At 38.5% G+C, this 13,554-nt stretch overlaps 1 protein-coding gene across 2 annotated transcripts in view; it reads right to left on the bottom strand.

The window, feature by feature from the left end:
- LOC126467509 (AT-rich interactive domain-containing protein 4B-like) overlaps window positions 1-13,554 on the bottom strand; it is a 162,078-nt gene that overhangs the window by 76,972 nt on the left and 71,552 nt on the right. For both annotated transcript variants that reach the window (XM_050096468.1, XM_050096467.1), the window contains exons 6-13: window positions 13,133-13,354; window positions 11,936-12,015; window positions 11,626-11,741; window positions 11,374-11,511; window positions 10,489-10,613; window positions 9,996-10,395; window positions 6,192-6,365; window positions 2,420-2,869 (exon numbers count right to left, since the gene is read on the bottom strand). In XM_050096468.1, the coding sequence (XP_049952425.1) occupies window positions 2,420-2,869; window positions 6,192-6,365; window positions 9,996-10,395; window positions 10,489-10,613; window positions 11,374-11,511; window positions 11,626-11,741; window positions 11,936-12,015; window positions 13,133-13,354 (1,705 nt within the window). The remainder of the gene's footprint in view (window positions 1-2,419; window positions 2,870-6,191; window positions 6,366-9,995; window positions 10,396-10,488; window positions 10,614-11,373; window positions 11,512-11,625; window positions 11,742-11,935; window positions 12,016-13,132; window positions 13,355-13,554) is intronic.

Below are 13,554 nucleotides of genomic sequence, written 5' to 3'. Positions count from 1 at the left end.
TAGACACTTATGTACACACTGTGTTTTGTTGTTACAAATGGCGCATTTCCCTTGCAATTTAAGTTTTATTTTGTTTTTTTGTCTCTTGTTTATGTTTTATTGCTGCAGTAGTGAGAAACAGTAATATTCATGGTTAGATCATCAGTTCTTACCAGTCAAAACTACAAAAATTTAACCGAAAGCTGAAACACTAAAAAATTCCCGACTTTTTTCTGATTTTCTCATGGACAAAAAAATTGCCAAGTTTTTCCCAGATTTCCCAGTGGTCCCAGGGCATGTACACCCTTATTTTTCTAACCCTCTTAATTCAGCATATAATTTCCAGGGTACAGATTGCAACAGCATTAACAGTTCACGTGGAAAAGTTTTAAGTAAATAGTCAATAACTGTGACTCATTTAAACCACATGCACTTGAAAATTCTGCTTCCAAAAATGTATAATTTTACTAGACAAAGACAATTATGAGCGAGATCTCACCAACGCTTTCACAGACAGAAATTACCCTTTCCAAATTTTACAGAAACATGTCTGCTGTGCCTTCTCTTGCCAGTCACATACCACACCCACCATCCGGCCACAGAGGAACGACCCCCACAAAACTTACTATCAACCCGGAATGGAACAACTCAATCACGTTCTCTGCTGAGGTTTTGACTACATCTCCTAGTGCCCTGAAATGAGAAACATTCTCATCATCCCTCCTGCAGTTTTATTACTCTGCTGCCTGCCAAATCTACAATATCCTTGACCATCCCCGTTCAATCCCTCCTCCCAACCTCTTTCTCCATAGCTCATATCCAGATATAGAGTGAGGTGTGGATTTGTCCCATACATGCTCACACTACACAAAACTCTAGTCCTGTCTTAGCCATTTCTTACCCAATGAGAGGCAGGAACACTGCTGAAGGCAGCTGAGGTCTACCAATTTAGCTACAATCACAATGTGGCTTTCAATGTGTACATGACCATTTACCAGCTGTCTGCATGATTGGCCACTGCTAAATTGTGTCCAAGACACTGCTGGACCACCTAGTTGTCAATCAGGCCACGCAACATGGTGTGCTTTACATCAAAGACTGTGCCATCGAGATTCTTCGCATCAACACTGGTTTCTATGAATTGCATAGGTAGGAACACTAAAACTCACTCTTCTAACCCCATGTCCCAACCTTTTCCAGTCCCTGTCATAACCTCTCACTCCAACCTTACACGTATCTCTTAACTCCCTGTAACGCCCCCCCCCCCCTGCCCCCCCCCCCCTCCTCCTCCCAACTCTTGCCAAGTTCATCGGCATAGCTCTTTTGATCTTTTCTCTGCTTCTCTCCTATCTTTTTTTTTTATCGTTGCCAGCACACCCTCCTGGTGCTGCACCCAGCAGCCACTATCCTGTGCCTGCATACACCTAGTCAGCATTACAGCCTTTCTGCCACCCCTACCCACTACCCTTGCCCTCCCTGCCCCACACCATTACTGTTCCCCCACTATCAACCCCAGCCGGGTCTCAGCACATGAAGCCAACAGTGGACGTTATCCAACAGCTTGACAATATTCAACAGTTTTCTTTCGAATTCACTTGTCTGCTGCTCAATATCACCTCTGTGTGGTTAGTAGCTGTCTATCCAATTCATACTGACGTTAGTTAACGAAATATTCTAAAAACAGAAACTGAGTTTCTGAAAAATTCTTGGTGGGCTTTGCTAAATCCTGGGGATAAAAGAGCATGTCCGAAATTCCATTCATGTGAGTAGAACCCAGTATTCACACAATTTGAAGAATATATAAACAACAGTTAAACAAAATAATTTGATAGACATACAAGTACATGTATTAACTATCACTCTTAAATGCTATGTTGTAAACAAATACGTAATTGCTAAGTAATTTAACAATTAGTAAAATCAGTCTTCTGATAGTTTTTAAATAGGCACCATGAACACTGCTTCAGTCGGTCACAACCAAGTTTCAGCCATGTACCTGTCAGTCAACCCACATGAAGTTACATTTGAGCACAGCCAACTGTACATAGCTATTTAACACAGATTACATAATGTTCATACAGGCAGCTTGTTTTAGCAAGGGTCTCTGAAGTTATTCATATTACTATAAATCGCCATTTGTTTGTTTAGACTCCTCGGTGTCTGTAGCTTAATTACCTTTTTGTGATAGTTAAGGAGTTTATTATCCAAAAGTTTATCGTCGGCATCAATATGGACAGTGGTAAGTATAAAATGAAAAGAAACTTTGATGGTGTTGATATGAATTATTTAAAAATTGCTTAAAGCACCTAATAGCCATTAGCTGGACAAAGTAAAAGAAGAATTATGAAACATCAAGAAAGGTTAGTAACCTTACAAAGTTGTCAGTGAGGACAACCCCTGTTCATTTACATCATACAAAACAACTCTTTGTGTAACCTACCTTGTCATCTTCATCCTGTTTTTTGTCTGTTATTTTTTCAACTTTGACAGTCTTCTTGCAAATATCCTCTTCATTGGAAGTGTTTCCTTTATTTTTTTCCTCTACCTGTTTCACAACCTGAATGTTTTCAGACTGTTTCTCTGGGCCAGTAGCTGGCTCTTCTTTACGAGATCGCCCACGATCTATTCTACCTCGTAATTCCTTCTCTTTGGTATGTTCCTCCTTACGAACCAGTGCTCTAGAACTATCCCTATCTTCAATTTTAACTTTTTCTTCTGTTTTTATCTTTTCTTCCAGTCTTTTCTCTTCCTGTTTTATTTGCTTATCCTTTTCATATTGCTTTATTTGTTGTTTCTTCTCTTCCTGCTTTGTTTTATCTTCGACTTTTACTTTCTCTTCATTCTTCACCTTTGATTTCTCAGTCTTCTTCTCTTCTTTAGTCAAGTCAATCTGTATAATCAAAATTTAAAAAATCAAGTTTAAGAAAATCTTTGACACTAGAACAACATAAAAGCAAATACTGAACATTAACCTCTAATGTACAGCAAACACAAATCGAACATTGAGTAAACACTTATTCCATCTGAAAACTTCCTGTTAGCAGCCCACATACATATGGTCTCTCAGCACTTTAATACTACCTCTTCCAACACCCATCTTGAAGTTTCCAAAAAACCTCACTCACCATCAAACTACCAAGTTAATCCTCGCCCACAACTTCCTTACCTTAGGGTCAGACCTACAAACAAACCAGAAAGCTTTGGAAATCAAACTGACTGCATCCTATGCCAACCTCCTGAAGAGGTTTTTTTTTTTTTTTCCTGGGTGGCTTGCTTCTCTGTTGTTCTGCCCTACAAAGCTCCAACATCAAAAGATATAAGGTGACCCCAAGCCCTACACTGATCACCCAGAATTATTATCACCTACGGTGTCTCAGAAGGGACCTACACCAGAGCTATGTTTCTCAAGGTAAGCCCAGAAATGTCATCATCTCATCCTGAAATTCTCCCCACACTACCTACTTCCAGTTTTTGTCTGCCTCCTAATATATGCAACTCTGTTGTCAAATTTTATATTACCATCCTTATCCAACAGTTCCTTTCCCTGCAACTGTTGCTGCTGTAAGACTTGTCCCATGCACCCACTATCTAGCACTTATTTCAGATATACTGCAAGAAAATTTTACAACTACTCAAGATATGTTATTAGCTGTTTTAGTTACTGCATGGGCTTATAAAGGGATGATCAAAATCAAAACTTATGGATTTCAGAATCTTCAAAATCTATTTTGGGTTATTCTACATCACAGATAATCTTATTTCTTCTGAAATCAGTTGCCAACTTCTAGAGAAACTGGGATATAAAGGCATAATACTGTCACATTTTATATGTGAATATATCAAAAATAATGGAATTTCCTGGATGGAGACAAACAAAATAAGTGAAAGGCAACCACTCACCTATAGAGGACTGGCGCACAGCACACACGCAACAGAAAAGAGTCAATACTAGCTTTCGAACTCTCGCTCTTTTATAGTAAGAGTATTCACAACCACACAGACATTCAAACACGTGTACGCACGCACGAACACACCACATTTGGGTGTGCGTGTGGGTGTGTGCACTGACTAGAGAAAGAACTCTAAAGCTAATGTTAACCATTTTCTGTTACATATCTTAGTATGTCAAGTGCAAGTTCTGTACAGGTAAGTGGTTGCCTTTCCCTTATTTTGCATAATATATCAAAATGATAGGCATTGGCGCATGAAATGCCTTTCCTTCACTTGCTGCTGAAACAAGGTCCAGAAGTAAACAAGACCACATTTTGAAATCATTGTGCATGACAACTGGAAAGTAAATCTTTGGAAATAATTATGTGGACAGTTTCGTATAGCAAATTTAGAATTAAAATGGCAACTGATGAAAAAGGCACAATGGTTAACAGCACAATTACTATCATGACCTTCACATGGTTTATATATCTGTGACTGCAAATTCCCCCCCCCCCCCCCCCCCCCAAAAAAAAAAATCCAAATTAGAAAGTTACAGAAATAGTGAAAAACACAAGGCATGGTGGGAAAGTAAGTGTACTGTGACCACAATTGGTTTTTTCTTGTTTTTGTAGTTGGCAACACTTGACAGGTAGACCAGAGTGAGCATCACAGGAACATGGTGGTACATAAACTAATGTTGCATGAAAGATGTCAGTATGAAATTCCACCAAATGTAAGCCACGTGCTGTGGTCCGTTTCCTATTCCTGAAACACCTACTGAAATTTTTTAGCGAATCAAAACGGTTTATGATGAAGGCTGTATGAACAGAAGAAATGTGTTTAAGTGATGTAGGGAGTTTAGTGGTGCAGCACAAATGACCATGACGAGCAAAGGAGTGGAAGACCTTCCATTTTTACTGATCAGTGGGGTGCAAAACATTGAGGAAGACTGTGAACTAGCAGTCGATAAAAGTTTTGCAATGTTTCCACAACTCTCCAGGACTCCCTTATACATAGCACTAACAGAAATGCTGGGATACCACCAGCTGCGCGCAAGACCCCAAACAGCTGACAGATGAGCACAAGAAAAGTTGGGGTCAACAGACCTGTGAGTTTCTTGGGCAACTTGAACTGGAAGGTCAGGATTATCCGAGCTCTATTATGACTGGAGATGAAACACCCGCTCATTACATGCCTAAGACAAAAAGACATTCGTCACAGTGGGGTCACACCTATTCCCCACCTGCCAAAAAATTCAAAACCACAATTTCGGGCAAAAATCATGGCCTCAATGTTCTAGGACTGAAATGACAAAATTTTTGTCAAATTTATGCTTGAACAATACTGCGAGACCCTAAAAAACTCCCCCGGAGCATTCAAAACGAAAGTAAGGGAATGCTGACAAGAGGAATGTGTGTGTTGTATGACAAAGCCCATCCTGAAACAGCCTTAGCCACCAAGGCACTATTGGACACATTTGGTTGCTAAGTTTTGAACCCCCACCCCCCTTTGGTATTCCCTTTCTTCTCACCTCCCTGAAGGCACGCAAGAATGAAATTAAATTTTCAGTCAATGAGCAGAAGCACAAAGAGATTCTGAAGAGAGAGAAAGGGGGGGGGGGGGGGGGCGGGAGCTGGCAGCAGAGTTCTTCGAGGAGGGCATAAAGAAGCTCATGCCGCGGCTCACCACATGGAATGAGTGGGATGGCAATTACGTGGAAAAATAGGCAACAAGTGCATCAACAATACCTTGATTTTTTTTTTTCCAAAAACACTTTTTCTAAAAAAAAAAAAAAAAAATACTATATGAACATGTCTCGACTATTGTAATCAGGTAAATGTTAAATACCCCACCCCTTCAAATCTCAAATTGGGAGAAACTGGTACAATGGCACGAGTATCCGTATGCAGTTTAAACAATGAACTGTATTGCGATCACCTGAACTAAGTTGAGAATTCGAAGAAACAAGAGGAAACTATTCTTACCGTACTAAGCATTGTGGATCTTGAGCACAAATTACAAGAACTTCAGTAACTTTTTGACAAAATGTTTGCTCCTGCCCCTCCCCCCCTTACTATTTAGCAACAGATGTTATCAACTACTGTAAGGAATAGAAATAAGCAATCCACGTAAGATATCAAAGACCAGTTTCATTTAAAAAGTAACTGTACATATATTTATGGTTAAACAATGTCTGTGTATTGTAAATACAGGAAGTATTAATTTTCAGACCAAAGAGAAATTAAAACTGATGAAGTAGGGAAGTTTGAACATTTCACCTTTTCTTTGACTTTTTCCTTTTTTATTTCTTTGGTCCTGGTAGACTGCTGTTCTGGTGGTTTCTTCTCATCCACTGAAGATGGTTTTGGTTGCTCCTTTTCACTCACTGCAGTCACAGCCAGCTGCTTTGATGTGACTTCTGTGGATTTCTCACTAACTGCAGGTGGCTTTTCCTGTAACAGATAATTGCCATGAATCAAAACTTCTAAAACCAACACAGTTTCTTCCAACCTAATTATATAAAAAGTATCCTTCAAAAATTGGATCTGAAGCTTCCTTTGCCATTTAGCTATACAATTAGGGAATCAACAATTCTGTGACAATTTTGAAACTGTTATGGATGTAGGAGGATAAATGTAAAGATATGACTAGTTTTGAGATTTTCAAAACTGTAGTATTATACAATAAAGTAGTTCTCATTTCTTAATTACATAGCAAACAAACTTCAAATGCTCCATAGGAATCATGTGCATTACCATAATGATAAAGTCCTAATTATAGCAGATTCACAGAGGATATCAATATAACGGCAAATCATACCCTCACATGGTGGTGTGTTCACACTACATAAATCATCAAAATGAAGTTGGTTTGAACATAGTATAAGCACTAAAGAAGTACCAATAGCAGTAGCTGAATTTATTAATGATTAATGTAAATTAATAACTTGTTCTTGAAAATGGTCATATGGTAATTTGCCGGGGTGTCACCTGTCAAAGTATGCAGGGACATGGTGGGAACGAGACAGTGAGCTGCTACGTGCAGCATCAAGAAGCTGTGCTGTGGGAGGGGGAGCAAAGGGTAGAGTAGAGAAGTAGAGAAAGGGAAAGAACTATCCAGGTGCACTGGCAACAGTACTATGCAGATGCACTGGCAAGATAAAAGGCAGGGGACAGGCAGGTGGGTAACAGGGACTGGTGAAAGTTGAGCCCAGGGAGGTTACTGGAACGGAAGATATGTTATAGGGAGAGTTTCCACATGTAAAATTTAGGAAAGATAGTGTAGGTGTGTAGAATCCAGATGGCAACAGCAATATGAAAGTGATGGACTGCTACTCACACATTACAAAACAGATAGAAAAATATTCTGAAGCACAAGGGACTAATAGTGCTACTTTTTTGTGATGAACGCTAAACAAAAGAGAGGGTCCTCTGTTTCATATGACAAAGTGCAAAATATGATTATTACTGTATGTTGAAAAAAAGCTACAGCTTCAGTATTGGAAACATCGCCAATTTTGTTACATAAAGAATTATATAACATGACAGAAGTATGGGAACATAACTTTAACTGCACATTCTAGATAACTTGGACATCTTTTGTCTGTGAGCAATGCTCTACCACTGCAATGTATTTCCAGTCCATCCATGATGGAGCTTCCACAGTACTGAATTATCAGATTCTATCAGATTCAGATTTGGAAACAAAAAGTGACTTAACTCATATTAAGAGTAGCAAGCGAAACTGCTATAGTGTGGGTACACATACACTATGTGATCAAAAGTATCTGGACACCCCCAAAAACATATGTTTTTCATATTAGGTGCATTGTGCTGCCACCTACTGTCAGGTACTCCATATCAACGACCTCAGTAGTCATAAGACATTGCAATAGAGCAGAATGGGGCGCTCAGTAGAACTCAGGGACTTCGAACATGGTCAAGTGATTTTTGGTGTCACTTGTGTCATATGTCGGTAGGCAAGATACCCACAATCCTAAACATCCCTAGGTCCACTGTTTCCGATGTGTTAGTGAAGTGGAAACATGAAGGAACATGTACAGCACAAAAGAGTACAGGTCGACCTCATCTGTTGACTGACAGACCGCTGACAGTTGAAGAGGCTCGTAATGTGTAAGAGACGGACAGCTATCCAGACCATCACACAGGAATTCCAAACTGCATCACAATCCACTGCAATTACTATGACAGTTAGGAGAGAAGGGAGAAAAGTTGGATTTATGGTCGAGCGGTTGCTCATAAGCCACACATCATGCTGGTAAATGCCAAACGATGCCTCTCTTGGTGTAATGAGTGTAAACATTGGTTGACTGAACAGTGGAGTGACGAATCACAGAATACAATGTGATGATCCAATGGCAGGGTGTGGGTATTGCGGTGCCCAGTGAACGTCAGCTGCCAGTGTGTGTAGTGCCAACAGTAAAATCTGGAGGCAGTGGTGTTATGGTGCGGTCGTGTCTTTCATGGAGGGGACTTGCACCCCTTGTTGTTTTGCCAGGTACTATCACAGCACAGGCCTACACTGATGTTTTAAGCACATTTTTGCTTCCCACTGTTGAAGAGCAATTTGGGGATGGCGATTGCACCTTTCAACATGATCGAGCACTTGTTCATAATGCACGGGCTGTGGCAGAGTGGTTACACGACAATGCCATCCCTGTAATGGACTGGCCTGCACAGAGTCCTGACCCAAATCCTACAGAACACCTTTGGGATGTTCTGGAATGTCGGCTTTGTGCCAGGCCTCACCGACTGACATCGATACCTCTCCTCAGTGCAGCACTCCTTGGAGAATGTGCTGCCATTCCCTAAGAAACCTTCCATCTCCTGACTGAATGTATGCCTGCGAGAGTGGAAGCTGTCATCACGGCTAAGTGTGGGCCAACACCATATTGAATTCCAGCATTACTGATGGAGAGCGCCATGAACTTTTAAGTAATTTTCAGCCAACTGTCCGAATACTTTTGATCACATAGTATATAGTCCCTGACACAATGGGTTGTGCTTGGAGGCCTCCCCGAGAGATGGATATGTTCCATTAGCAGGCAGGGGCACTTCTTTTTCCAGTAACCATTTGCAGAGGTTGTGCTAACTGAGCACTCATACATGGAATTGCCGATTTGTATAAATGACGGCAACAGTTGCAAAAAGGAAAGCATTTACAGCATGTCTTGGCTGTGATAGGACAGAATGGAGATGATCTAAGTAATAGTGAAGGCAGCACTTCCATCAGATACAATGTGTACTAAGGACACCAACTAGTACAGAACAGAGATAATGTGGTATTTTCGATTTACAGGGATAAATGTGGTTTCTTTTCGTTGTTCTCTTCTTAACTACAATGTCAGTCTACAAAAAATCTGTAATCATTTAAAAAGAACTGCCCAGACAAGAATTATTTTCACTGAGTATAATATTAATGGAAAGGGCTGAAATGCAATTTGGTAACTCAAACAGCAAATTTAAAAAACGCATGAAAGGAATGATTTAAATGCTGAAACACGGGCAAGATGCTAATGTCAGCAATAGCCTCATAAATTACTCTAAATATTCTAGATGATGTTTTATTTAGATTTTCAGACACACCACAAACATTTATCAAAAACTGACAAACATACCTGCCAAAAGGTGATGAATAACGGAAAAATTTCAGGAAGAACAACAAAACTATAGTGTTATCAAAACATGAGCTACTGCTTCTCATACTTCGTATTACAAAAAGGTTGTATGGGAAGAGGCGATACTAAGAATAAAATACTTAATGTTGGTGATGGAACTCTTCCTCGAATCAACTGCTTTTTTGACTTTATGAAATTAAGCAAACATAATTAGGCAATACGTAATCAAAAGAAAGTGAAGCTGTTACTTGCTTTAAGTTACAAGGTATTTATGTGCCTTAAATTTCACTGGTAACCATGGGAACTGACAAATCTGCTTCTTGTTGACAGTAATAATGAAGCAACGTAATTCAGAGACATCAGCAAATTCTTATATTAGCCATTAATCAAAATTTACTAATCAGGCTCAAGTCCACCTAATTCCAAAGCAACAAAGATAACTCACCTTTTCTTTATCTTTCTCCTTTTCCTTTCCCTTCTCTTTTGATTTGTCCTTTTCTTTTGTTTTTTCCTTATCCTTCCCCTTTTCCTTTACTTTATCCTTTTCCTTCTCTTTTTCCTTTTCCTTTTCCTTTTCTTTATCTTTTTCCTTTTCTTTATCTTTTTCCTTCTCTTTCTCTTTCTCCTTCTCTTTTTCCTTTTCCTTCTCTTTCTCCTTCTCCTTTTCTTTTTCCTTTTCCTTATCTTTTTCTTTGTCCTTTTCTTTCAAAGTGTTGACCGGAGTTGCACGATCTCTATCCCTTATGAGGCTACGGCCTCCACGATGGCGAGCCCTGTTCCCCCTCGGGTGATTAACCATAGTGCAACCTAACTTTCGATAGAAATCTTCAAAGCTATGTAAGAATCTGTTGGCAAAAGTGGTGATGATCAGCTTACATAGAAATGGTCTTCTGCATTCATAAAAAACCAGAGAGAATACATTTAGTTCTAATGTTTACCTTTTATATGCAACTTTAACCAGGTTCGTATTGCCACTAACATCACCAAACCCCAACTTGTGAGTGATTGTTTTCCACTGATTGTGATTTGTGACACGATTATATCCACCAAGTTTGTCAACAACCTGCAATGAGTAGCATAAAAAAATGATGTAAGTGTCTCTGTTCCCACTCACTTTGGTCTGCACAAAACAAAGAAGCTTCACAAAAATATCTCCTAGCACATTGCAAGCCCTTATTTTCAAGTAATTTTAAATACAGTTACAGTACCATTATATAAATGCTGGTCTGTGAAGTGATTCACGGCCCCAGACTCTCATATTTTGCAATAAATCTAAATCTGCTTAAGCAAAATCATAAAAACTAATAATTGAGGCAAAAAAAATGTTGTAAAAACTAACTGCAGTAAGATAGCAGTGGTGAAAAATAGGATATCTTAATTTACAAGAAAGTTACAGAAACACAACAACAAATTATAAGCATTCTGCTGGCCTAGTAGAGAACTGAAGGAGATTAAGGTACATAGGACCAGGATGAAAGTAGGGTAGTGGTGGTGGTGGTGGTGGTGATAGCAGTAGTCCCCCCCCCCCCCCCCCCCCATTGGAACAAACAGCGATGACAGGTGTTGAGAAATGAAAATACTGCACCAAAATCTTTTACTGAAAAAGAGATAGGACAAAAAGATGAATTATAAAGTAAATATCAACATAGTAAATAAACCAACTTACCAGAATTTAACAGAAAGTGTTTGTACAACGAATATATTTAACTGAAATTTTCAGAAACATGTGGAATGTTGTTAGTCTGACTTTATGTCATTAGTCTTCACAAATTTAGTTATTTGGGTGTCCCCACTTACTTCATATTTTAGCACATGTAAAATACCTTGAAAAGTTTATAAAGGTCAACATCCCTTCCAGAAATAACAGGCCCTTTATTAATGGGAGTGCCACGATCATCCATAAATTTGTACAGCTGGGCCACAAAATGGTCCTTTTCTTCCCGTGGTTCATCATCAGAGCCCTAAAACGAAATATTTATTACGGAAAATAATGAAGCTTATTATTATTACTTTGACAATATTGTGGAGGCAATATCATAACCATTAAATAACATTACTTCTTAAATGTTACTCACATCACTGTCAATTCCGTCACTATTTGCACTACTTTCATCCAGACCAAACAGCAGGTCACGGTCCCAGTGAGGTGGCAATTCCTCTTTGTCAAGAAACTGTAATGCCTTTTCAACCGCTGAAAGGAAACGTGCCATGAAATATCAGCAGTTTAGCATGACTATATTTTCTATATTATTATGCAATGCAAAAGCAGGCTCCACTTTTGGCAGAGCAGAAGAAACAATATTTCCACAGGTAGTACAGTTAATAATTTCATGTACAACAAATCAACACATTATGGCATATTCTCTAATACTGCTGTTTACATACCAGTCTTTAGGGTATTATTATCAACCTTCCCTCCTATCTCCCTGGTGAATTCAGTGGCCTCCTTTTTTGGAACTGTAAAACTAAATACATTTCCAAATCAACATTTCCAACCATGAAAGAGGATACAACAGACAACAAAAACGAGACTGATAAGAAAATGGAACACAGCAATTTGGTGTAACCACTTTATACACAAAAGATTACAGCATACAAACAGTTACTGTGTTAACTACCTTTAGATGTTTACCAAAATTTATTTTATGAACTGTTCTCACGGTACCTTGAAGCGGACAATTTCTAATTTAAGTGTAAGATGTTAATGTAATTACTGAGGTAATATTTATTTCCGTAAGACCACAAATCTGATTGTACAATCTTCAATATATCACAAGCATTGTACAGATTACACAATATAAGTGAAGTACCATTATCTGTTAACACTAAGCACAAATCTGAAGTAAACAAAACCATTGACACCATACAATGGAGGATAACATTTTGAAGAAACCAATGTGTATAAATTCTATATTACGACAAAAGCCACAAATATCTTGTGCAATAGTAAAAATTATTGCATGTGTCAGTGACATCCTGATATGTAAGAGAAGCTGAATTGACTGCAGCAGAAAAGGAATGCTGACAGTCATTTACATGGAATGCTTCAGCTTAGTTATGGGCACTATAGTTCTACATCGTACTACAGGGATCTCAAGAAACTAGACTATATCTGATATAACAAATGAAGCACAGACCTGCATGTAACATTTCTTATGGCAATTAGCACTTATGTAGTAAATGAATAAAAATTGAAGCACCACTCATTCCAAATTAATGAAAGTAAAAAGCTTTATACTGTGACAAATAAGAAATAAAAAAAAAACACAATTGGATTTTACATATTAATGTGGAATTTAATTTCTCTTGCAGTTAAGGTACTTGAGAAATAGTCTATAAATAACATATAGATCTTGCAAAATTACATAATTCTAGAGAGGTAAAATTAAGGTTTCTTCAGTTATTTAGAACTCAACAGTCATTCCTCCATTAGGACAGTCCTACTACACCAACAGAGTGTGCATACTTCAAATTCACTACCTTCAATCTTTCAGTAGTTTGAAAACAACACAATTTTGAAACTGATCCTTTGAAAAACTATAAATATTACTAGAGAATTAAAATTTCAGGAAGATTACTCACTATCTGCCATCCTTGAATGATCGCACTAAATATTCATCACGGACACGGATGCGTACTGTATCTTGGGCAGTTGGTGCCACTACAAGACCTGGAAACCAATTATCTTTCTGTTTCTTTTTGTCTCCAAGCTCTACACAAACAACTTTTCCAATATCAGCTTCTTTCTCCTCCTTCTTCTTTCCCTTGCGTTGACTCTCTTCATCTTCATCACTGCTGTCATCCCTGCAAAACAATTGTAAGGACTGCCATATTTTCTTGCAACTACAGTAGAAGCCACAAAACATAAGAAATTATTTGCAGTCAAATGTACATATCATCCATTTGTGTCTGAATGCAAATTTCAGCTCCTTGCTGCGACTTTAACAACTTGGAATGTAAGGAAATCTAAATTACGAGTATAATAATTCATAGAATATAAATTA

Source organism: Schistocerca serialis, chromosome 1 (genome assembly GCF_023864345.2).
Source record: "Schistocerca serialis cubense isolate TAMUIC-IGC-003099 chromosome 1, iqSchSeri2.2, whole genome shotgun sequence".
Taxonomy (NCBI): Eukaryota; Metazoa; Arthropoda; class Insecta; order Orthoptera; family Acrididae; genus Schistocerca; species Schistocerca serialis.
Note: the sequence above shows the minus strand (reverse complement) of the source record. Positions and strands in the feature narration are given on the sequence as shown.